Source organism: Camelus bactrianus, chromosome 9 (assembly GCF_048773025.1).
Source record: "Camelus bactrianus isolate YW-2024 breed Bactrian camel chromosome 9, ASM4877302v1, whole genome shotgun sequence".
In the NCBI taxonomy this organism is placed as follows: Eukaryota; Metazoa; Chordata; class Mammalia; order Artiodactyla; family Camelidae; genus Camelus; species Camelus bactrianus.
Window position 1 is genome coordinate 75,261,269 of NC_133547.1, and position 26,753 is coordinate 75,288,021.

Genomic DNA, 26,753 nt, shown 5'->3' on the forward strand with positions numbered 1-26,753 from the left:
TGCATGTATGTCACAGAATAGGGTCCTGCAGCTCTGAGCAGTCATACTGTCCTGTGACTCACCTATAGGTCAGAAACCCCAAACACTTAACCATGGGTTAAAGCAAACACAGTGCACACTTACCATGTGGGGGGAGGGGATGAAAAGCAAACACATGGAGATATAAGACTCCAGAGGAAAAAGACTAAAAAAAATGCTCTCCCTACCGCACATGTTTTGTTCTGTGAAGACTTTATCCACGAATATCTGGAGCCAAAGCAAATAACCTAAATATTAATGAGAAACTCAAAATACCAGTAAAGGTAAAACACTCAGAACAGGACAAAAATATAATATGATCAACTGTTGAAGACCAGAGGGCAACTACATGTAAAACCAGTAGATCTCACAGATCAAAGGTAGATTTGAAAACCATAACACAACATCTCCAAACAAATCAAAGACACTAAAAACCGGGCACCTTCACAGACACCTTAAAACTTGGAGGAAAAAATGCATTTACCTTTATCATCAAAGCATAACCACACAGGTTCTGTGCTGACACCTCTTCGACCCATCAGCACCTCTAAGAAAGTTTATTATCACTTTTTTAAGGAGTTTCCACACCAACCAGGTACACATACATGACCGCCAGAGAAATGCCATCACAGTGAGGCAGAATTTGTAAAATCCCACTCTACAAGTACTAGCAAAGGAAGGTTATGATTCATGGATATGGATGGACTACAATATTTAAATGACACGTTTCTGACATAGTCACAAAATCTTTATAAAGTATTAAAACTCAAAAAAGAAAAAAGACAGGAGTCAAATACAGAGATGAAATGTACAAAACAAATGAGCAGGCAAACTAAAAGTTCTTGAAAGTATTTTACTTCAGATTGAAAAATGAACAGCTTTCACACTGTTCATTGCAAGATACACAGTATTCACGAATACAATGCTGGTCATTTGAGGAAATGTACACACCTCAATTTCTCCTTCATGCTTTTTCTTTTAGAAAGATACTGTTTACCAAAAAGAAACGTCAAAATACAGGAAAAACTATTTTCCCAATAAATTTACGAATACCTAAGATTCCCAATGGAATCAAGATTATCTTCCCGCTACCACCACCTTAATATAATCACATGCTTATTGGAACACTAATGTCTGTACCCTAAGGGCACATTTACTTTCAACAATGAGGGTGATTCTTTAAAACAAAAACCAAAACTTCAGTGTGGTAAATGTAACATGGATCTCTGTAGGTATTAAGTGTCTGAAATAGGCAACTAATACTGGATTTAATATTACTTTATAAATAATTGTTCCCTTAGCAGTAAACATAAGTCTACACATTCCACAATAGTCCTAGAAAATAAATACGGTGATTACGCACAACATGTTATGACAAACTAGTTTCAAAAAACAAAAGCTCAACGTCTTGATAAAAATTCTGATCAGAATAAAATGTGACTTCTAAAATTTAAAACATCATCAAAATAACATCACATTTAAAATCTTCCACGGTTTACACAAGTATTATGAATTTCCAGTTTTGGAACACATTTTTCTGTTGTGAATTAAAATACGAACAGATTGAAAACTGTTAATTTTAGTGATGACACCAGTTTTGGTCTTACTTTAGCATTATTTTCTTTAAAAAACTTGCACTAAGTGTCCATTAGTGGTCTGACTGGTCTTCAGTATTTCATAAATGTATATAAAAGAAATTCCTAAAAGCCAATAGTACTTTATATGTATACATATAAAAAAGAATCTCATCTCAGAAACGGCTGTAATTAACAGAGCCACACACACTGATGCTAAACATAAGAGCGTTCACCTTGAAAGAAAGCATTTTTCAGAAATGCCTCTTACATTCTATTAAATATTCCCAACTGAGTTTCAAACTCAACATGTGATGAATAACAGAATACATCTCATTTGCACTCAAAGCTGACCACAACCAAAATTTACAGTTGATTGAAACAAGCCAATGTTTAAAAAAGTTTTAATTAAAGATAACAATTCCATGAAAGGAGAGGATAAAGAATGGGATGACAAGAAGTATTTGGTCTTAATAAGGCAATACAAAATAGATCCATTATCAAAGACCATTTAATTTTTAAAGATCAACAATACCAAAAGCATAAAGTGGAGTATAAGAAAATAGTTTTTTTTATAAGTATGATTTAATTAAAGCTGTTTACAGTTATTCTGTCCCACAGTAGGTAAGCATGTATTTAAAAAAGAATAAGAGATGAGGAAAACAAGCACACGCAGCACACAGGGTTAGAGGAGCAGCATGCAAAGTCTGTGGAACTCGAGGTTTTACTGCAACAGGAATGGGACCAGACGCGGGTGGCCTTTTTTTTCCCTATTAGGAAGGAAAAAAAAAAAAAAAAAAAAAAAAGACTGCAAAGGAAACAAACACAAAGTCATGTAATTGCCCATTGGCCAAGACGACAGCACTATAGAAAACAGTCGCAAGTTAATTCTTAGAGATGACTAGAGATTTTTCAGTGTTTACACAAAAGTACATAGTACATTTTTTTTTTTTACAAAATAAAATAAATGTCATTTGCCACCATAACCTTTTCTTTAGAGAGGAAAATTTTTTTTGCAGCAGGTCACAAGGGTTCTATTAAGTCATTTCAATGCTGAGGAAACAAACTGAGTAATAGAACTAATCACTTCCCTATAGATGGATGTTAAGATGACAATTCAGATTATTTTTCAAACTAATCCTGAGAAAAATCTGTTTACAATTTAAACAGTAATGTTATGTAAAAAGTATTAACAAATCCACTATTACAAATATCAATTTCCTATATGGTCATCTATATATACACACAATAAAATGGTAAATATATGCAAAAATATTAAAAAAAAAAAACATGCACAGATCACTTTCCCCTTTGGAATCTGGACTTCCTATAAGACACCTGTGTTTTCCTTCCCCACCCCGTCCTCTGAAATTGTTTTCTGTTTCTATCACCCTACCCACACTGAATACTACTCCCTAAACTCTGCATAAAGCCAATGAGAAATAGATTTATTTTACATTCAAGCTTTAAATCTTAAAATGACCCTGTTGTAGCATATGACTTATCAAATGAGCAGCCTCTTTTTTTTTTCCCCCTTTTTTGCTTGCTTTTTGTTTTTGTAGTTGTCAGTCTTCATGATCCATTCCGTGGCGAGCTGGGAAAAAACGCAGTTGCTAAATCAACGTCTGAACAGTGTAAGGCTCCCGAATGTCTCCCAGGAGTCCCTATCCAACTGTCCTGAGCATGAGATCATTGCACACAGAAGACAGTCCATCGTACAACGCCGACTATCTACAAAGGTCTGAGAGGGGGGCGTCCCTCTTGTGTTTCCTCTTTTTGCCATGGTAATACTGATTATTGGATTTGCCTTGATGTTGTTTGTTTGTCATCAAGGAACCATGGCTTGTTTGGGTTGTACCTTGGAAGCCTTTGCTGGAAGACCGAAAGAGCCTTGCTGATCCATGCTGCAGAGAAGGAAAGCGGTCAAAAAGATATCAGTATCGCGGAGTCAACAGAGCACTCGCTAAGACCTGACTCGGGGGGCTCTCATAACTAGGAAAATGCTGACTTACCTAGCAGGCAGAGAACGATGCTACAGGGGTTAACCCTCTAAAATGCTTACACTATTTTTTCATGGAAATATTGAAAAACGCAGACCACTTCTTCCATTAAGAAGCCTTGCCTTCTTAACAGAGAATATAAAATGTGAAACTTTTCTTAAGGAACCTATCAGATGATACACCGCCTGATAAATGGCGTCACTGGAAGAAGCTCTGAGACAGGCAGGTGTGCTGCCAGGTCAGGGGTCATCACGGCTGGCTGGCCTTTCCTGCTCGCACCTGTCATTCTGGCTGCCATTTCTCAGTGAGTCAGTGTGCGGTGCTCATGACTAAGGCTGTACAGAGTGGATTCTGTGAGTCGAGTCACGCGTAACAGTCATCCCTACTGCCAAGGGGCCTTCCCCGGGGTCCCCGAGGTCCTGGGAGAAGGTGTGGTGGCCTCACACTGGAGCCCCATGTGAAATGGCTTCTTCCCGTCATTTTGATTCATTACTCATGATTAACACAATTTTTGGCAAGTGAAAAACTTACAGTAGAGTATCTCTGTGGTCTTTTTAAGTCAAAGCTAAAGCTAATCAGCTGACATGGCTGAGTGCTGTCTGACCATTTTCAACACAGGCAACTAGGTATTTAATATTAAAATATAAAAAAGAATACGTACACAACACTATGAGGAGGTCATGCAAAAGCTTTATGTGAGTTTACTTCAAGTTCAACTGAACTTTTTTATAACTTGAAGCAATTTTTTTCATGCTGAAATTGTAATAAGGTGGGTTGGCTGGGACATCTTATAAGGACCAAGTCATCAGATTCCCACAAAAGTTTTATGTTACAATAGTGTCTCACAAAGGTCTTCAGGACATCCTATTACAAGAAACACTGTCATGCTTTGGAACCTCTTAGAACAAACTACATCTTTTTCTTTAACCTAGAGCTTTCTTCAAACCCATAACATGCAGGTATATGTATGTTTGTATGTGTATGTACGAACAAAACTCTAAACCTTCTATATTGAATACTAACAATGAAAAACACAAATTCCACACACCTGGGATTTGTTGGTGCTGCTGGATGTGTTAGTGGTCTGGGTGCTCTGCATTTTCCCGACTGCCTGAGAGGACTCCAGGGACACATCTTGCGACCCTACTCGATTCCCAGTGGACGGACGGCAGAGCAGCTGTTTCGGGGTTTTGCAGGGTGTCGCATCGGAATCCTAACACAAGTCACATGAGTTATAACGTGATGCAGTAATAATTTAGATATTCAACACTAAGAAAGGAAAAGAGCTTCAGCTAAGCACTCTCTGGACTAAGTTTAAACATTTGGGAGTTAAAGGGAACACACCCCGGAATTTATAAAATTAACTGCTTAAGTCTTCCTCCAAACATTTAAAGTAGCTTATTTTATCAGAGGGTTTCTGTTCATTGTTAAATCCATTGCCCACGCCTGACCTTGTTAATCGGCCTTGAAGGAGCTCATGGAGGTCCAAGTTTATCTGCATTTTTAATTACAGAAAATGAACCATGGTATAATGGAAAAAGCATGGTAAAGAGTGAGGGCATAGGCCCCAGGCCCTGATTCAATGTCTTCAATCAAATATAATACAATCAGTTTAAGAGGCTCAATCTCTGAGAGTCTGCAATAGCAAATCAGCACTCCCTCCAACCACACACCATGTGGACAGGGACTTCCCTCCCCAGAGACACTGGGCTGAGCCCCACCTGCTTCTGGGCTGCTTGGGCCTTGGCTGCTGCTCTCTCCTCAGGTGTATCCTTTGCTCTCACACTCCACCCAGCATCTCAGAGACACACTCTTAGTCCCTAATGCTCCCCTTCAAGGCCGTCTCTGCTTCCGCCCCAATGCGTCTGTGACATCCAGCCCAGCATTCTGTCCCCCATAGTTCCGCTCTCTGAACCAAGATGGCACGCAGGTAGATTCTGCACGTGAGGATTTATGACTCCATTATGATAAATGGTCGTCATCAACAACATAGAATTATGTCTCTTCCATGTTGAGGTTATTTTATGTCAGACACTCAATAAAATCAAAATTCAAATAACAGGTAAGTCCATTTTAGATGTCGATTTTAAATTAGCTCAAAATTAACCCTGATGAGGATAAGTACCTACAAGGTATAACTGAAGCTAAAAATTTAACCAGGATAAGACAGAGAGTAGGTTTGGCATGGTCAGGGCATGGGGGAAGGGAAGAATGGTTGGGGACTGCTAATAGATTTCCTTGTGGAGTGATGGAAATCTCCTGCAATTAGATGGTGGTGACCATATGGTTGTATAATATTGTGAATATACTAAAAACACTTGAGCTGTACATTTTAAAATGCTGAACAAAAGAGTGTATATCTCACTTAAATGAAGTTCTGGAATAGATAAAACTAATCTATTGTATTAGAAAATCGTAATAGTGGTTACCTCTGAGGGTAAGATTGGGGATTGACTAGAAAACATCATGAGGAAGCTCTCTGGGGTGATAGTAACATTCTATGTCTTGTTAGGATCTGGGGTCACATATGTGTATGCATTTGTTAAAATCTGGTAAACGTACAATCAAGATTTCCTTATATGTCAATTTTATAGCAAAAGAAGAACACTGGACAAATACTGAACTCTGGTTAATGATGAGCACACTACAGTACTTTGCAGGAAGTGTGCTGATGTCTGCAATACTTTGAAATGTACCAAAGAATAAGAAGAATGGATGCATGGGTGGCCAGCTGTGTGATAAGCAAGTAAAATGGTAATGGTGGAGTCTAGCGGTGGTGTATGCGAATGGTCACTAAAATTCTTTTACTTTTGCTGTATGCTTCAAATTTTGAATACAATGTTACAGTCATTAAAATTACTAAAATTTCCCAGGAACAAGTAAGAAAACAAGTTAGCTCTAGCTCTCTAGACAATTACCCTAACAACAGACGCCCTAAGGGTCTAGGTTTAGAAAGCCACGTCATCATACTTACGACATCACTAGAGCTGGACTGCGTGGCAGAAGAGGAAGACACTGGACCTGATGAAGAGTTTGAAGAGTGTTTACTAAGAGACTCCGAAGCTTTACTTCTACATTTTCCAAGGGCTTCATTTTCTTCAGATAGATTATTATTACATTTATCTAACTGCTGAGAATCTACTATCAAGGTAACACCATTTCCTGAAAGAGTGGCAAAAGATTGGAAAACGTTTCTTCCCGTTAAGCACACACAACACAGAAAAGCCTCTAATACTCAGTCAGTCGATCAATGAAAAACTCTTACCATTGCACGAAGGCTCAGGCCTATTCTGCAAGCCCCACTGCTTTGATATCCAATCTCTATACGTGGCAACTTCGTCCGTTACTCTAATTATTCTACCTAATATGCTGCATGTGTTTAAAAAAAAGAGGGGAGGCACAATTAATTTGAAGATAAGAAACCATAACCAATTTTGACCCAATGAGCTGATTTTAGTTCAATTTTTACCTCTCCGTCTCATTGTTGGGATAGTACTTTGCTATTGGCGATACAGCATGACTCAAAACAACGTAGGCATAATCAAAGGCCTGTTTCACTTGCATGGCCCCATATGAACTCCTTCCAACATCATTACCTTTAAAAGAAATGTATACATAAGATAGTAAAATTCACCATTACTTAATATGAACTAAACGTTCACAGACCCTCTCCTGGGAGAGCAAGAGCGACCGCCAGCCTGCTAGAGCTGCACTCAGAACCTGAGCTGTCAGTAGGCCCTGCGGCTCCCCAGGCTCTGAACGTGGGTATCACACATAAGTATGTTATTACAGCAGACAAACTGCCTAAGTGTCTTCTGGCCCAAAAGGGACTGTCTCATACACAGTCATGCAAATAAAAGAACTAACTGCCTGTTCTCTCCTAAGAGTGAAACCAAGCTAAATTAGAAATATCTATTTTTTGCTTGTTAGCTATATAAATATCTTCTACACTTAAATTATAAGCTCTGAGGAAGCAAGGACCATCTCGCTGAAAAATCTGTGTGTCCTTTACATAGAGGAGGCACCCAATGAACATTTCCTCAATGAATAAACACACAGGACTGTTAATGCTTATAAGATGGCTCATTAAGCCAGCAAAGGGCTCCTGAACAGCCACTCTCTCTCTTAACTCCCTTTCCTTATTCATTTTTAAAGTCAAAACATTAAAGCAAATGACTCAAAGCATTTCCACTGAAGTCTGATAACAGAGAATCTAAATATTTTACAATTATATCAGGAAAAAAAATATTGGCTAGAAAAACTAAGACACGAACAAGCAAACAGCTTCATGTAAACACGAAAGGAATTCATTTTCTGCTCACTTTCAAGCCGACATAAAGCTGGAAAAAGCACAAGAACACTATGCAAAATTAAAGAGGAATGAAGCGGCCCCAAAGGAAAATCAGCTGTCTCTTTCTCTCGTGAATTCTGAGATATATCAGTGCACTCACTGCCTCTATGGGCTGCAGAATCCTCACTTGAAACCCTGGCTGACTACTGGTTAGAATCAGGACCAGTGAGGACTCAAGAAAGAAGAAAAATGGCCACCAAATTGAATGTGCACAAACTCACCCAAATAGCTAGTACCAATTTTCTTTTGCCTTTAAGAGTCAAATGGATTCTACTCCCAACTTCTCTAGAAGTATATAACATGTTTTTATGGTGTGTGTGTGTGTGTTTACGTTCATGTGTTTCCTTATAAAATAGTTCGATGAAAACAGGATGACTACAATTAGAAGTTAATCCTTAATTTTTCATTTTCCATCATCATTTAAAGTATAACATGGTGACTGATAATGCCCTTTTCTTTGAATGCCCACAAATTTACCTAAATTCAATACCTGGTTGTAAGGGATCTTCAATATAAAGCATTGATGGCCTGTAGCCATCCAGCATATTTTTCTGTACTTCATCTTTGGCCACATAGGAACCACCATCCTTTATCCGGATGCCGGTCTTTAAATAATTGAAGTGTCGTCCATATAATTCAAAAAATTCTATTAAGAGAACACCATAGTTCGTGTTGGGGATGCAAGCGTCTTCCCTGGGATGTAACTGAAAGGAGAAGAAAAAAGTTTTATTGGACTTTCTCTACGTTATCAGGGTCACCACAGGCTAACAGCAACAGGAACAGTACTTCCATCAGAGACAACACTGAAGCCCTGTGGGTGTGGAACTGGTGCGGGACAACTTCTAAGGCTGAATTTTACAGCTTCCCTAGGATGCTGGCAGAGCTGGCTTGGCCCAGCCTCAGGGAAGTCATTCTGATTCACGAGCGGAGTCAGCAGCTGGCGACAATACACTCCATAACTATGCTCGGTGATGGTATTAAGACTTCTAACTTATCTCAGACAGAAAGTCTCAATTCCAGCTAAACTTACAAGATTAGTTACTTAGAAGACATTCTCATTTTTGGTATTTATATTACTATCATACTGATGGAAACCACACCATACCTTTGCAAATTAAAATTTGTAGTGAAAAGTCTCAAAAATACTAGAACACATAGGATTAAAGACAAACAAAAAATATTCTTTCCTAGGGATTTTAAAATACTTGCTAAATTATAAAAAGGTACCCAGTTTAATGGGAAAAGTAATAAGCAAGTAAGGGAATCATTGGTTTAGAGCTTGATTTAAATTTTTTCCAAAATGATTCTCGACTGATTTATTAAAAAAAAAAAATTCAGTGTGCAAAGCATGGTATAATCATACAACTTACCTGAAGGAAACTGACTGCCATTAAAAAGAGACTATAAGAACCAATTCCACCTGTAAATACTTCATTAAGGTCCCTCTGTAATAAGAACTGTTTCAATACTAAAACCAAGTATGGCAATACAGGATATTTCTGAAAAAGAAAATCACATGTTCAATGAAATCCTACATCAGCAACAGCTCTAAGCATTAACAGCACAATGGTCTCTAAGAATAAGCTGGTCCTTACACTACAAACTTCGGTGGAGATGCATAAAATACTTAGTTTCCTATTTTTAAAAGCAAGCTATAAAAAAGTAAGCTACAAGTAATTCAGGATTTTCTCCTCACATCTAAACTCTAAAACATGTAGTTGTAAGTAACAGCCCCCAAGCACTCAGTACGGGACAGAAAACACCGGCAGTACTCACTGACGGCCATCACCGGGTAATATTCAATTGTAAACAGGTAAAACACACAGTCCAGGGCAATGTCTCAACTCTTCAAGCGCCGAATCGGGATTTTAAAGAATCACGTTTTGTAGGTGGCACTCCACCAGGCAGACCAGGGTCCTTCAGATGACCCTGCACAGCCCGGGGGCGGGAGCACTCGTGTCTGCAGCCTCCCGCGCAGGCAGGCGAGCCCACAGACCCACCTTCCGTGCTTCACAAACAAGGGTGAAAAGGTCCACGCTAGCAAATGTGGACGGCGTGGGTCCATCTTTCACTCACACACGTACTCCTTAAGTCGCTCCACAAGCCAGGCCCTCGGCCAGGGACACAGGTAAACAAAGCAGGTACAAACACCTGGAAAGGAGTCTTAACAGCCGCTGCCGGGGGTAGCAGAATTACTAGTGATTTCTACTCTTTTCTTGACACTTACACAATGAAAACAAACTGCTTCCACAAGAAAGAAAGAAGCTTATACTTTTGCAAATATGTCAAAGTAAGCAAGTATGAGAAATAAAAATGCGGAGAAATAATCATTTGTAAACATTACAGTTAAAGTCAGAAATAGTTTCTTTACATCCTCTGACCCAGAAATTCCACTTCTAGGATCCTTCCTACAAACAATTCATTAGCATAAAGGAAGATGTAGGCATGGAAGGATGCCCACCAAGTACTTTTTGTAACAGCAAAAGACCCTGGAAGTGCTGCACAAAGCCTGACACAACCTAACAAAGGTCAACCGTGCAGTCAATGAAAAGAATGAAGGAAACCTGTCTACGCCAATACGAAAAAACTTCCAAAATGTTAAGTTAAAAAAAAAACTATAGACCATGTGTATATAGTGTGCTATTGCTTTTGCTGAAAATTTCAAGAAGAGGATAAACAAGCAAAGAAAAAGGTTGATGATGGTAAATCCTGTAAAGCTGATCTAAGCATATAAGGTATAAGGGTGACGTGCTTTTCACTTCCTTTTTAAATGGGTAAATTTTTACCATGCATACTATTCTCAATTTTTAAAAAAATGTTTAATTTCTGGTAAAAAGAAAATTTACACACACCCAATACCTCCAAAAGAGTGGGATTACGGATAATATTTCTTTTCTTGTTCTGTTTTTCTGTATTGTGCACGTTTATACAAGAATGTAATGTTTACCACACGACGAAACAGTTAAAATTTTTTTCTTATATAAAAAGAAGAAGGTAACTCAAAGAGCTGCTAAAGAAAAAAATTGTGCAGAGAAAAGATGTTCCACATAAACCAAAGCAGTTCACAGCTTTGGTTCAGGGAGAGAAAAGCTGATGCATCAAGCATGTGAAGTGTTCTGAAGATGATGCTGACCAATTCTCCCCTATCCTGGGAGAAAACAGAACAAGCGGAAACAGATGCAAACCACTCCAAGATAAAGTAAGGACACCTGCAGGGCCTATCTTACAGGTGAAGCCTGGAAGAGGCTCCCTGAAGAGGGGCTTAATCTGCACTCTTGGAGACTGAAAGGAGACACGAATCAACTGTGCAGCAGGACTCAGCCCTAGTCTCCCTAAGAGGAAAGATCTAGAGCAGAGAAGTTCTTCAAAAGCTTCCTCAACCCTTAACTCTTATTGAGGTCACATTATAAATTACTGATTATTACAAGCAGATTCAAGGAAAGTAAAACCATTGCACTGAAAAGAAGCACTTGTCTGTAATGCAAATACAAAAATAGTTTAGCCAAGTATCTCAGACCACCACCACAAGGGAATCTCAAAACACAGCTCTATTTCTAATAGTTTTCACTGAATAAACGCTATAAATTCTCTGACCTTGGTAAAATCTTTGATGAGGTCAGCTGCTCTCACGCCATTCTGTACATTAAAGCTGATATCAACTTTCACTTCGGTAAAAGAATCTGTTAATTTAATAATAGGTACCTAGGAAGAGAAGAAAAATAAAATTTAAATACTTTCACCAAATTAAAATGACAAAATCAGAGAATGGAAGGTTACCAGACTTACAGTCTTGACTTCCTCATGAGGACAGTAAAACACTGAGTGTTCTGAATCCTATGTACCACAGTGAACTTGGCTTTCTAGATACTTTACGTTACATACTTAGCATTTAACCTCTTACAATATATTTTGTAATTTCTTTTGATAAAGAATTTTGAAATCAGGTAACAGAAACCTTTCTTAACATTATCTACTTTGGAACAGTTTCCAACTCAAGAAGATCAAGAATTATGAATGTCAGTTCATAGCACCAAGCTGTTTCCAATAAGGGAACTGCTAGTCCCACACAGTAGTTCACTGGCATTATTGGTCAGCTTTGCAAATAGCCCAAGAAAACAACAGAAGAACTTAAAAAATAAGAATTACTCTAAAATGAAAAATGATAGAATGATTTAACGAGATATCAGGAATTCATAAATAAAAAAAAAAAAGCCCTATTTGCATCATGCATTAGAAGACTCAGGCCAGCAAACTCCACGTACAGAACTGGATTTCCAAACTAACAGCTTTTAATAAAAAACACAAGTTGTTTTGCTCTAATAAAACCTAATATGCAAAAAATCCAAACTTCTAAAATATTTTATTTATTTCTAGAATGAGCTTCCACAAAAAAAATTTTAATGCCCATTCCATTAGTTAAAATATGATTTGATTTACAAAATTTCAATTATATACAATTTTTCAAGGATACAAAATATGACAGAATAGAAAAGCAGTATCTTCTATGTAACTATAAACTTTTTAATAGATATATATTAAAAAACTATCAGGAGTATTATGTATGATAAAATTAAGTAACATTTTTTAAAGAAATGTGTAACCAGAACAATTTGTCTCACAAACGAAACTTTTTATGTTCAAACACTACGATCATTAACAAAAGGAAAGATCATTCACTCATAATATGACTGTGTTCACCAAAATTAAGTTTCAATTTTACAAGTTTCATGCATAAGTAATTAGAGAGTTTAAGATGAAACACTGAAGCACTTACAGTTGCTTTGTCTAGAACTTTCACCGAATCCTCATCTGCAACCTTATGCTTCCGAAGAGCCTCTTCCAGGGTCCAGAGGGGCAGATTCTCCCACTTCCCAAACACCACAAGATCGATGTCACTGAACACAGAGCACACACAAGAGGTGTTTAAAGAAGCAATAGACTGTACTTACTTGAACTTACATTCAGGCTACAGACTGCAAGTTAGTACCATGAAAACTTATTTCTCACCCTGCCCAAGGAAGACTGAATGTGTTGGTGAGGACTGTTTTTCAGAGGGGAAGTGGAGGTTGGTGATTTTAACAACCTCCTCCTTATCGTAGTCATTTCACGGGTGATGCTGAAAGAAGTAAAACCTCAGAAACACCAGTTAATGTTTCCTGTGCATAAGGTCTTCCGGTACTAAAAAACTTAAGACCTTGCAAGTGAATGAGATTAACTGTGACTTAGATTATTAAGTATAAAAAGCAAGATGCTGGCAGTGTATCTAGTATGCTACTATCTGTGTAAAAAGGGAAGAAAACATACATTTCCTTTTATATGCATATAGTATTTCTGGAAGAATAAGCAGGAACTAACTGGTAACAGTGGCTCCTCCAAGGAGAGAAACTGGGGACAGAGGTGGGATCTAGACTTTTCACTGTAATTATTTTTGTGCCCTTTTCAAATCTGAAATAGGTGAAGGCACTACTTGTTCATAAAATTTAATTACATTTTTAGAAAGAATGACTCAGGGTTTTGCTGAAGCTCAGAATCTAAATAAGAAAAAATATTAATGAACTCAAAGTTTAATATTTTATGGCTTTTGTGGGCCTAGGGCAGCCATGGGAAGAATGGAAATTGCTGGGACCCATCCACTTTAACTCATTTTAAGTTTGAGTAAAGTAGATCGAATTAAACTCAAATGAAAAACATAATGGATGTCTACAGTTAATCATGCTGTACTGTGCACTTAAACATTTATTAAGAGGGTAAGTCTCATGTTGAGTGCTCTTCCCACAATAAAAACAAAATCAAAACAGGATGAAATGTTTTGGCTTTGTAAAGACCATAGCATTTCAATTTTTAGAGACAGGTATTCACCCCTCAAGGAAGCCTTCCCACTCCCCAAAAGGGGCCCCAACACACACACCACACCCTCACACTCAGCTATGGGTCAGACTGAAATAAACAAGGGGCCTGAAAAGATCACGACTTTCCTGAAAGAAGAGTTTGCACCTGCACCTCTGGGCCAGAAGGCTGGAACAGGAGCTAACAGCATGAGTTTTTAATAAAAAATGAGAGACCTGGCATTCCAGAGTATACAAAGTTCTACAGTTTAATCAGGTGTTTTGCCGTAATATTACATTAACATCTGTGTTAGTGGGTTAAGTTATGGGATTGAACAGTTCTCTGCAGTGATATTCTACATCAAAGTAATTTAAATAAAATATAGGTAAGTGAATTTTTCTCTCATAAATCTGTTTTGTTTCTACTCTTAACACATTCAACAGTCAAAATGAATACACTCTAGAAAAATGCACAATCCCCTGAAAGCTTCATAAATGTACTAACCTAGTAGGTAAATACAGGCCAGTTTTAAAACTTCCAAATATCTGGACCTGAAATAGAAAGAATTATTATATTAAAATATCAGATGATAAGCCACCAAGCTATGGAGAAATGTGGGGGTTTGCTACCCTCTACTGGTATATTTTAGTACTACAAGAGCATTTTTTTCCTCTAACACCCCGCTTTCACGAGGTGGGATCCTGTATCTCACAAGCAGACATTTGGAATATGGTTTAAACTTATTAGGTTCAAATATCAAACACGTATACTAAAATAGAAACCTTTCAAAAGTAAAGTTCAGGTCACTAATGTTCCCATATAATCCAGAGACACAATCATAAAGCTGTAACCTTTGTTCTCTAAGTGGAAGTCTTGCAGATTACTGAATTAGGCTCAGACTACTTCAACTGCAGGACAAGTGCCAGCCTGTAGGCCATCTCTGCAGAGAACACCAGGCAGCTGTCATTACAACATCACGCTGGGCATAAAGCTAGGACACATCCTGCCCCAACCCACGGACAACAGTGGGAAGACTCAGGCAGGTGTGTGTACGCGAGTAATTACAATAAAGGACAAACAATGGAAAAAGCTCAACTTCTGAGGTGAGGTGGACCCAGGAACCTGATCAGAGCCTCGTGTTACTCATCTGCAAAAACAATTATAGATAAAATCCCCCACCTCAGAAGTAGGACGACTGATTTACATGAGGGTTTCTCAATTCAGCACTCCTGACATTTGGGACAGATCATTCTTTGTGATGAGAGGCCGTCCTGCACACGGTATGACGTTCAGCAAGCTCCTTGGCCTCTGATCACTATATGCCAGGAGCACCTCGCCAGGCATGATAATCAAAAGTGTCTCTGACATTGCCAAATGCCTCCTGGGAGGTAAACATGTCCCCAGTTGAAAGCTGCTGATTTAGATCACACAAGAGAAACAATGGGACACACAGCTGCTCAGTAAAACACTGGTGTCCTCCCCTCTTCCCTGTACCTTCAGTATCTTATTTGAAGCTTCTTTGTTTTGCCAATTGGACCAAAAACACTTCCCTATTTTCGCCTTCACTACCCCAAGGCAGAGTCTAAAGAAAAGCTCTATAACAAAGTATAATGGACTCTAATTAAAAGTTACTTCTTTGAATCCACAAAATTGGAGAACAGACCCTCAAAGGAGCCCTAAAAAGTGTGCGTCTGCAATAAGAACCACAAATAAGAAGAGGAAATCTTGGCTAAAGGTTTTATTCACTGGGTGGGGAGGGCTGTACTGGGAGACAAGGAGTGGTTAGAAAGAGAGAAGAAAAGTTTCAGGAGAGCAGAACACACACCTGCGTTAGCCTATGAAAATGAACTTCCAGTGACGTAAGAGATTCCTACCTGACATCTTCATTCAGCTATAAACAATTACATGTTTATACCAGCAGGCTGGAACAAAATAGTAACGGGGTTCTGATACATCACATTCAAACAACGGACTACTCCAACGAGGCCTGATCTATCTTTCTTCTCTTTGTATGAGTGATTCTTAAATATACCTTGCCTTTAGTAGTTGCTACTCAGTACTGCAAAGAGTTTAAGTAAGTCATGCGATTCAATGCACATAATTAGGAAGCCCAAAATTCTAAAGGCTGAAGAAAATTGTTTGCCTTTAAAATTTCATTAGACCACAATCCTAAGGATGCACACGCACCTGCATGTGAGGGCTGCGAGTGGGATGTGGACACACGCTCTCCATCCTGCAGACAGGGGCACTACCCTGAGCACCCAGCCACCCAGACAGGTACTCACGTCAGCGCTGGGCCAGAGCTCCTTAATCACACTCTCGATCCTGTTCACCACCTCCATCCGCATCTTCTCCTCCTCTGGTCTTGGAGACATGTATTCATAAAAATCACTGATTTCTTCATGCAGACTGAAGAAAAAAGGCAGGAAAGTTAGTGTGGGCAGAGCCAATCTAATGAGAAATCATTATCTTAAATAATCTTATCTAATTAAGTCTTGTAACTTAGCTGATGATTGTATACTCATAGATTTCTCACCTTAAATGTTAGTATTACAGTTCATAAGCAGCTAAAATGGGAACGTACAAAATTTAATCAAAGATGCCAAAATAATTAAATAAGAAATTCCAAATTCCAGTAATTCTTAATGGACGTGTACTAGTAGCTCTCACAGCACTTTATTATCTGCCTGTGCAAAATACTTGCTAGATGCTGGTGATTTAAACATTTTTTAAATTTCAAGAGTAAAGCTTGGCTTATCTTTTTTTTTTTCTTCCCTTTTTTTTTAATTGACTTTATTTCTTAATAGCCTGTTTCCAATAAGCCCTAATATGCAGGTATAATATAATCAATTACACAGTTACACACATACACCACACATGTACGTCTGACTAACTAGAGAAAGACTGTTTTAATGCTTCCAGCACCTGGAAACTCAGCAATTTAGGCCAAAATATTTTACTCTGATGCTCAAGTTAGGGCTTAGTATGGGGACATGTGAGAACTGGGTTTGCAGTGCTTTTTAAAAATTCTTTCTAGCCTCACTTTAAAATAATCAGTGGTGCCCGCTTACAATTTCTAATCACAGACTCTGCTTATATGGTGCTTACCCAATGAGCACATCTTTCTGGTTAGTAGCAAACTCTAGGCTAAGTGCAACTCTTTAACCAAGAAAACAGAGCCCCAGGAGGAAAGGTCACATGGGAACGGATTTTGCAGCTCAAAGCCCCTAAAACTATCATAGCTTTACTGTATTTGTGGACATGGTGAGTGATTTGAGGAAAAGAAATGTTCTGTGTAGTGATAGGAATAATGAGCTGCAGCCCTGAAACATCTCATAATAGCTTGTCCTTACTGACATCAGCCCACTGCATCCCTCCAAGTTTTCCCCTAATAATCAGGGTATCAGGACCCTCCCATCTTTAGTAGTTTCAAATTCTGTAATTTAGGGTGTATCTGGGGGGGACAGTGTGAGTGTACAATTTACACAAAATGTCTGGCCTTTGTCTTTACACTTCTGATCTAGCAGACCTAAACACAAAACGATATGAATCCAGGTGACACAGACAAGCTTCCTGGCCGTGGGGACTGGCCCTCTTACCCCTCTGTAATCCATTCCTCACGGGAGCAAAACAGCGTGTCTTTCATAATGTTTGGTGAGTGAATTAGGTGTCAAATGAATAGGTCAGCCGTGAATATCTGCAAAGACCTGAAAAGAACAGCTGGCAGACAAGGCTCCATGAAGGAGCTAAAGACTCCCAGAGACCAAGAGGTATGAGGCTCACTTAGGGGGCTCTGAGCAAAGCGCACAGCCCGTGGCACACAGAGGAAGAGGAGAAGCACCGGGGAGGAAGGCAGGTGCCGATGACGGTGGGCTTTGAGTGACAAGCTAAGTTCAGACTTTCCCCTGTGGCAACAGGGAACTATTTAAATGCCTCTGAGAAAGACTAGGGAAATCAAAAATGGAGCATTTTAAGATTCGTCTGGCAATGGTGCAAACTACAGACTGGCAGAGAAACAAGACTGGATGCAGAGAATGGCTCATAAATTACTGCAGCTATAGAAGGACTGAATGAAGGCTGGAGGACGGTGGCAGGAAAGAAATGGGCTCCAAAAACAACACACACACACACACACACACACACACACACAAAATGGCTGGGCCGCAGGACACAACCAGCAACGGGAAGAGAGGAGTGAGGATGCCTGCACAGGCTGAGGCCCGAGGGGCTGGGGGAATCAATGAACAAGATGAAAGGAAAAACTAACTAGGCTGGCTAATGAGCTGAATGTAGTCAATGACTACTGTAGAACAGAAGATGAAAACAGCATTCCTTATCAAACTGGGGCAACTGTGAAGAGCTACCATTAGGAGGAGAAACGAGTATAAAATGGAAGGAAATCTGTGAAACGTGGGTTGAACGCTGACGAGGAGGGAGGCCCGGCTCCAGGTGGCTGGCGGTGAGCTGGGGAGAGGACGATCTCTCGGTGTCTCAGGCTAGCACAGGTGATGGACCAGGAAGCTGGGAGAGGGGCACTGTCAAACAGCAAAGGGTGCCAAGTGCCAGGGGGCAGCGTCCTGGAGGACAGTGGCAGCAGAGCAGCCCTGAAGTAACGGAATCTGGAAGGAGGGATGTGCCCACAATTGAAAGCCCATTCAGGTTCAGAACAGGTACAGGATTCACAGGAAGCCAGAAACATCAAGGGACTCAAAAAGGTTTTAAGAAGGGAGAAAAAAATGTCTAAGTCCCAGCCTCCACTGGCTATAATATTTAAAATGTGTCCAAGTATGCAATCAACAGTTTCTGCCTCTTGGGATGTTTTATTTTTAGGCAGAGTCAAAAAACTAGAGTTTCAGACTCAGGCTCCACCTCAGGGCAGCTGCGTTCCTTCTGAAAAGTGACTGGCATTTTCCAGCCTCGGTGTCCTCAGGCACAGCACAGGGGTTGGCAACAGGAGCCTTTTCCGGCCCTTAGTTTCAAACCCTGGGCCATTTGGTAAGGAATGATTTATAGCAGCGTTCTGCCCGTCTGCTGTGCAATACTGCAGAAAAAATCAGATTTTAAAACTCCAGGGAGTTCTGCAGGTGAATCCAAAGACTCCCAGTGGAGTCCAGCCTTCCTTGGCATGCTTCTAGGTACCTTAAGATCTTCACCTTCTGATTTTTTTTTAAGCTTCCCAGGTTTTAATATATTCTCTAAGGTCACTGCCTTCAGCTTCTTAAAGACAACAGCTAAAACGATTACACGTTAGAGAGTTTACAGCTTACCTTGCTCTTCTGCACTTTTGGCAAGGATGAGGACCACAAATAAACAACAAACAAATGAATTTTTTATCTAACTGGGTCGTTTGCTATGAATTATCAGAGTTTATTTGTGATTAGAAAGCACATCACTGCAAAACATTTCCATTTCCACTGGGAAAAAACCTCCTAAATTTCACTGTTAACCACATTACAAAGGCTCACTTACACATTTTCTAATTCAAATATAGGCCAAAAATATTAAGCCCAACTTCCAGTTAATCTTCAAGTCGTATAAAACGAAATAGGAATTCATTCTCTAAACATCACCAAGTGCCAGTGTTCAAGGCATCAGAAAGAAGGCCGGACACACATGATCCTTGCCCTGGGTAGTTTCCATCTAACGATGAAAACAAATACTCATTTGAAGCAGTTTCGTGATGTGTAATACGTATGTTCCGCAATGTTCCACCATAGGCAGGTTGCAGATGAACAGGAGTGCTGTCCAATGATCACAGCCGTGGGGAACACAAAGGGGTAGCCTTTCAGGGTAGTGAGGTCCCCATCACTACAAGTATAAATAAAGAAAGTAGACAACCATGAAGCAAACAAAAGTCTTATAAAAGACTTCTGAACCTGGTAAAAAGTGGAGATTCTAAAATTCCTGTTTATCACCAGGCTTCTAGGATTTTAATTCACACATTAATTTGCAGGCAAGTTATTGCAGGTTTATGAGGCAAACTCTTAAAACAAGATGACCCTCAAGTTTACTATACCAAGGAACCACCTTCCTATTTTGGAAAATGTGGTTCTACAGGTTATCCTATTTCTTTTATTGATTTGCAATTGCCATATTGGAAGGGAAAAGAGGAATAAGGGGAAAAAAGAAGGGCTATTAAAACAAAACCATACTTGAACAGTAAGAACAAGAGAACCCATCTCAGGCCTGCCAGGTCATCTCCCCACCCACACCTGACACAAACACCACTGCCCATCTCGTCTGCGCTTAACCAGCTACACGTAAAATGCTTAAAGAACTAAGTGAGAAATCTTGGTATGTTTAGGAAATAAACTTCCAGTAAAGATTTTTATATAGTTTGGAGAGGCCCTATCCCTGTGGGCTGCACAGTTTTACTGGCACGGCATCATGTGTATCTAGGTGCTTTAAAAATCCTGAAGGAACTGAACCCCAGTTTTGGAGTGGCTACTACATGCCTCGCACACTTGAGTGACATGACAACCTAATAAAGGCTGGAAACTAGAGAAACTCTGCAAGTTTACTTTCACATATTAATGCAACTTTATGCCTCTGAGTTCAACTACCCAGAGAAAACTTTAGTTTTTCCCACACGTGGATCACAACTTAACATGATCAATGTGTTGTATGCTACATACACAGCCTTGCAAGTTTCTTATCTTAAATTATAAAATACACCTCTCCTGTGATCAAAATTCCTGACTACCCAAAATACAGTGCCTCTATTAACATATGGATGTGTTTTTTTTAAAAGGAAAAGTGAGCAAGAAAACACATTTAAAGGAAAAGTATATAATAAAAATATACATAAAATAAGTGCCACTATATAACTAGAGAGGATGCCCCCAAAAACAACAAAAAAAAAAATGAGAACCAAAATTAATTTGCTGGAATGAAATTTACATTAATCTCAAAGTGATAACACAAAAATTTAATAAGGCAAAGAAGACATAGCAATAAAAAACAGTGCCCATATTTTTAAAAGTACAACCTCACAGATAATTTAGGTCAAAATAGAGACAAGAAAAAGATCACTTTTTCTCTGAGAAAAGTTCTGCCAGAGTTAGGAAAAGCTAGAGTTTCAAAATGGCTCTCCAAGGCTCAGTTTCTCTAGCTATAAAAGGGAAGACCTGGCTTCACACTTTTTCAGTTGAGCTGGCAAGGGTGGGGCTGTGAGTCTCTCAGGAGCCTCTGTACCCTCAAAAACAGAGGCAACACGTCAGCCTCCCTGATGCCGCCAGGCCGATGACCCACTGCCGGCCCCTCTGCTCCACACTGCCCCCTGCAGCTCACCCAAAATCCGCTCAGGGGAACACTGCGTCCTGAAGGACCCTTGCCCAGCTTGCAACGTGCCCAAGGCCACTGTCATATCAAGGTCAAGCTTTCCAGTTTTCAGAACTGAAGTCCTCCTTAATTACTAACTTCAGACTTATGTGAAGGCATTGACAAAGTTCTCTTCAATTACTGTCAATGACAAGATATTCCCCTCCACAAAAATGTTAAGATTAATAATAACCAATTTTGACAAGGATATACAGAAAAGACACTCACATGCTATGTGTAAAAATATAAATTACTACAACCTCTCCAGAGGTGGTTGTATTAATAAATCATAAATAACATTTATATAAATAATTTTTTAATTCTCTTTTATTAAAACCAGAATCTTGAAGAACATCTATCTGCACTCTCATGTTTCATGGCATTGTTCACAAGAGCCAAGATACGGAAACAGCGCAAGTGCATACGGACAGATGAACAGACAAGGAAACTGTGGTATACACCTATAATGACAATAGATTTAACGTTGTGTTCTCACCACAAAACAAGTGAGGGGACACAAAGAAACTCTGGGAGGTGCTGGATATGTCTGTTACCTTGACTGTGCTGATGGTTTCATAGGGGTGTGCATATGTCCAAACTCACCAAGTTGAATATTCATATTAAATATACGAAGTTTTTTTCAGTATCAATTATAACTTCAATAATGCTGTTTAGAAACAAATCTCTTTCAGGGGAGAGTATAGGTCAGTGGTAGAGAGCATGCCTAGCATGCACGAGGTTCTGGGTTCAATCCCCAGTACCTCCATTAAAAAACAGACCTAATTATCTCCACCCCAACAACAAAAAATAAAAAATAAATTAAAAAACATATCCCTTTATTTTCATCCTCCAGAAACATTTCCAAGAGGGAACAAGGTTAGTCATCACAGCATGATTTGGGACACTAAATAATTTAGAAACAGTCTCAGTGTCCATCAATGGGATCCAATTAAATAATCAGAGGAGCACTCACTGGCCTTCCCTTCAATTACAGCCAATAACCCATTAAAAAGAATGAAGCAGAGCTATATAAGCTGATGGAGAAAGACCTAAGATTTGTTAAATGTAAAAGAATGTGTTTAGCAAGATCCCTTTCATGTGCATTGAAAAGACACACACAAAGAACAAATAAAAACTGCTCACAGCAGGCTCCTCTTGCAGGGGGTGCAGTGGGGTGGGACTAAGGTCTGAGGTGCAAGATCTATATACGCTTTTGTACTGTTTGATTTTTTTCAAAAGCACGTAGGCACCAAGAGAAGTGAGTAACAGCAAGCCCTAGGGCGATCCCCAGTGCAGCATGAGTGACATCTTCAGGAGGCTCTAGAATTCAAGTTTTACAAAGAAACTGTCTCACACACACACACACACACACACACACACACACACACACACACACACACACACACACACACACACACACACACACACACCCATTCTCTTGTATTTCCAGCTGCCAGCTAGACTCCGCTACTTAACCGTCACCTCAAATCCAGTAAGCTCAAGATGAAATTCTTAATTCTTTTCCAAAACCTGTTCTTCCTCCTTGCATTTTCCTCCCTGAGTCATTGTTTTCCCCAAATAGAAAACAAACTGGTCTCCCTGCCCCCATCTTCTTCTTTCTCTGGGCCATCTTCCACGTGATCACTGGGGTCCCATTCCTCAAGCCATCTGTGTCACTTGCAAACTCCTTATCAGAGCACTGCCTTGCCTGCTGCCCTTTTCATCCCTCTTCTCCCCTCACAGCCACAAAGAACTGTGCTGGAACCCGCCATGCCTCTTCAGGAAGCCCGCCCTTGCAAGGGCAGGGCCTGTGCCTGAAATACCTTCTTATTCAACCTCTGAGAGCTCAACCATCACCTCCTTGGTCACGTTCCCAGACGCAGCATTACTTTAGTTCCTCCTCAATGCTCCTGACAGCTCTGGTTCTGCCCAGCAGTCAATCACACGGATTCACAGTGAATCCTCCACTTACAGGCCTCCCTGCTCTGACTCAACTCTCTGACTCAGCTCTGTGTCCTCAGACCCAAGACACAGCACAGAGAAGCTCTTCTGGAGAACGGGACCCTCGGCTGACATGTGTACATCCATCCGCACCCATGTCTCATGTCACAAAAGGAGACTGCATGCCTTAAAATGAGCTCGGTACCAGGATCCAAGGAAATGGACACTCACACTGTGAAAAATGACAGAACCAGAAAGAAGCACAATTTGGCCCCAAACTACAGATGTCCCTTAGAGTTAAAGAGGGTAATTCCACTTGTCAGAATATAGCCTAAGGAAATAAGTCTGTATGTGCATAGAGATATGGCTACAAGAAAATATCATGTAATTTTTTTAAAAGCCAAGGTTTAGAAGTATTTCAAAAATGAAATACCCTATTATCTTGATATTTTAAAGTCTGCACAATGTGTCTAATTTTCTATAGTAGTGATAAAGATACAGCAATGTCACTTGAAAAAAGCCATGTCTAACTAAATAGATCACCAGTATCGAAGCTAAAAGGAAAAAACTCTCTACTTCTTCTATTTATAGATAAGAAACGTCTTCATACCCCAAACATTTCTCACCATATCCTAAGATTTAAAAAAACAAGGAAGAGAGAAAATATGGATGATGACGTAAAATTATTTAAAAGGAAAAAGAGTCTACATATCTTAGGTTTGCAAACTTTGTAGGCATTTAAAACTGTTATTCATGATTAAGGAATGTCCCATTTGCTATGTCAGCCCCTCCTTGGTTAGGACACGGCAGTAAAACTACAGAGCAGATACTTGTCTCTGTGTTCTAGATTATAAAGTTTTCACTTTTTTTCTTCTTTTAAGAGGTGCTCATACCTGCTTTCCTAGAAATCAGAGCATTCCTTTAAAAAATGCCATCGTCTGGTGCTCTCAATTTCTGGACCACAGTTTTATGAGGACAATGTTTCAGAAGGATGGTTTTTTCATTTGATTTCCTCTCTGTCCCTTCTCCCTTTACTGCTCCGAAGAGAGATAATGAAAACCATCTGACTTCTCCCAAGCCTCTTACTTTTGCCACCCAACCCTGTCACTTCTTTCAAGCGCGTACAAAGAAAAGGAAAAGAGAAAAGAGGGAAGAAACTGTTACCTAAGAGTTGCTTTATCTAATTCTAGTCATCAACTCTCTCCACTTCCAGTAAAAATTCTGAACTCCCCCCACCACTCTGAGTAGACGTAAACTTGGACACAGTTGGGAAGCTCAAAGAATAGGTGATAGTATTTCCCAACTAAGAGCAAATGTCTTGAAATAAAAGCTTATCTAATAGATTTATCCCCCAGGAGAAGGTCCTCAAATATTTGCTGAGTGAAAAAACAAATAAATGAGGCTGAATCTTTCCATTTTCACAAATTTCAAATGTCAGTAAGAACAGTTCATTCCACAGAAGTTTGTTATATTCTCTTTTTCTGTCCAACTATTTTATTTTTATTTATTTTGGAGGGAAGGAGGGAAGTTATATTCTTAAATATAATAATGAAATGTGGATACATTTAACCCATGCAATTTTAATACCAAAGTTTTATTTATTTATTTTTCATTTATTTATTTATTTTTGGTTGGAGGGACTGATGTTTTTAAGAAGAGACACTGCTGCATAAATACACAAGTGCTTGCAATGCCTTCCCGTGCATCAGGGTACTGGGGAAAGAGGCACAGGACCAGCACAGAGGTACCTCACTTTCAAGGACCCCTACGTCACTATTAACAATGATTACCTTGGATAATGGAATCAGGAACAAGGCTAACCTGGATAAAGGGTTTCACAATTAACTATTTTTTTTTTCCTGTACTGTTGAGATCTTTTGGATAAGTGCTGGTAATGTTTACAGAATTTTTTAAAGCTTAACTGAAAAAGACAAAAGCCAATTGATTCACAAAGAATTCATTTATACATACACCAAAAACATAATGCTTATAAATTCAGGTTGACTTTATGAGGTCCTATATTCTTTCAAAATTAACAACAACAAAATAAACTCTGAAAGAAATATGGGAATTTATAGCTGTTTGGAAAAACACACAGGGGAAAAAAAAAAAAACTCACTTAAAAATCACCTTCTAAACAGCAGCAAACACAGCCGGTGGTGACTACGTACCAGACACATACCCTCACCAAACCCCTGCTGCCAAATGCTTTACTCCCTGTAACACTGTAGAGTCAGTGGAAAAACACAGTAGCTATATCATGGTCACTGTGCATGTCATCTGATGCTATAAAAGTCAATTTGTGATGACTGCATATTATTCTAGTATTTGAATACAGACAAACTTCATTTTATTGCAATTTGCTTTACTGTGATTTGCAGATACTGCATTTTTTTTTTTTTACAAACTGAAGGTTTGTGGCAACCTTGTGTTGTCACATGATGATTAGCATTTTTTAGCAATAAAGTATTTTTAATTTAATTTTATTATTATTTTTGTTTGTTTTTATGAGGGAAGGTAATTAGGTTTATTCCTTTGTTTCTGCTTGGTGCAAGTACTGGGGATCGAACCAAGGACATCTTGCATGCTGAGCATGTGCTCTACCACTTGAGCTATACCCTTCCCCCAACAATAAAGTATTTTAAATTAAGGTATGTACATTATTTTTTTAGACATAATGCTACTCAACACTTAATTGACTACAGAATAGTGTAAATATAACTTTGATATGCTCTAGGAAACCAAAAAATTTGTGTCACTCACTTTATTGCAATATTCGCTTTGTTGCGGTGGTCTGGAACTGAACCTGCATTCTACAAGGTATGCCTGTGTACCTTAATTTATTCTACCAATTCCTTAATCACCGAGCATTTAGGCTGCTTCCAATTTTTCATCACTATAATTAACAATATAATGCTATCTTTGCACATAAATCTGTAATCAACTCTCATTTTTCTCTTAGAACAAATTCGCAGAAGTGGAACCCCTTGGTGAAAAAATATGAAGAGTTAACACTTTTGAGGAATATTCCCAGAGTGCCCTCCACCAGAATGGATGCTGATACAGTCTCCCACAGAAATGCATGAGGGTACTTCCCAACCTCCACACCAAAGTGGAGTGTTTTGCTTTTATTCTTTGATTCCTAATAAGGTTAGGAATTTTCTCCATGTTTACTGAACATTTGTATTCTTTCTTTTTCAACTCATTCCAATAGGCTATTAGGTAGAATTAACACATAAGTTTAAAAAGCATGAGCTGGAATCAAACCTCTGCATCCCACTGACCAGGAACGCCTGGGTAAGTGCCCTACACCTCCCCGGGCTCACTTCCCACCTGCAAAATGAGGACAACAGTATCTACCACCTTGGAAAGTTTCTGAAGGGATTAAACAAGAGTATGGAAAAGGCTTCGCACAGGGCTTGGTGTTGACTTTGCACATAGTAAACCCTCAATAAACATCAGCTATTTACTAAACACTTGCAGAGTATAAGGCACTGAGCGAGGCAGTAAGACACCAGGTTGAGTAAGCCAGACGTGGTCCCTGCCATCATGAAGCTTACAGCCTACTGGGAATAATTTTAAAAAGAAATTTTTCTTCTTATTTTTTGTGTTGTGTTTGTGTTATTTGCTTACTGGTCCATTAGCATTCTTTATATATTATGGCTATTAACATTTTCCCATAGACAACAAATACTCTTTCTGGTTAGTCCTTCCATTTTGTGA

General features: G+C 39.2%; 1 protein-coding gene across 2 annotated transcripts in view; it reads right to left on the minus strand.

The window, feature by feature from the left end:
* Window positions 1–851: 851 nt before the first annotated feature.
* TENT4B (terminal nucleotidyltransferase 4B) overlaps window positions 852–26,753 on the minus strand; it is a 57,575-nt gene continuing 31,673 nt past the window's right edge. Inside the window, exons 2-12 of one of the 2 annotated variants that reach the window (XM_074370782.1) lie at window positions 16,055–16,178; window positions 14,274–14,320; window positions 12,718–12,838; window positions 11,538–11,645; window positions 9,314–9,442; window positions 8,434–8,647; window positions 7,062–7,188; window positions 6,858–6,961; window positions 6,567–6,613; window positions 4,641–4,805; window positions 852–3,496 (exon numbers count right to left, since the gene is read on the minus strand). In XM_074370782.1, the coding sequence (XP_074226883.1) occupies window positions 3,320–3,496; window positions 4,641–4,805; window positions 6,567–6,613; window positions 6,858–6,961; window positions 7,062–7,188; window positions 8,434–8,647; window positions 9,314–9,442; window positions 11,538–11,645; window positions 12,718–12,838; window positions 14,274–14,320; window positions 16,055–16,178 (1,363 nt within the window). In that variant the 3' untranslated portion in view covers window positions 852–3,319. Of the gene's footprint in view, window positions 3,497–4,640; window positions 4,806–6,566; window positions 6,755–6,857; window positions 6,962–7,061; window positions 7,189–8,433; window positions 8,648–9,313; window positions 9,443–11,537; window positions 11,646–12,717; window positions 12,839–14,273; window positions 14,321–16,054; window positions 16,179–26,753 lie in introns of both variants that reach the window. The other variant, XM_010961762.3, reaches the window with a different exon arrangement.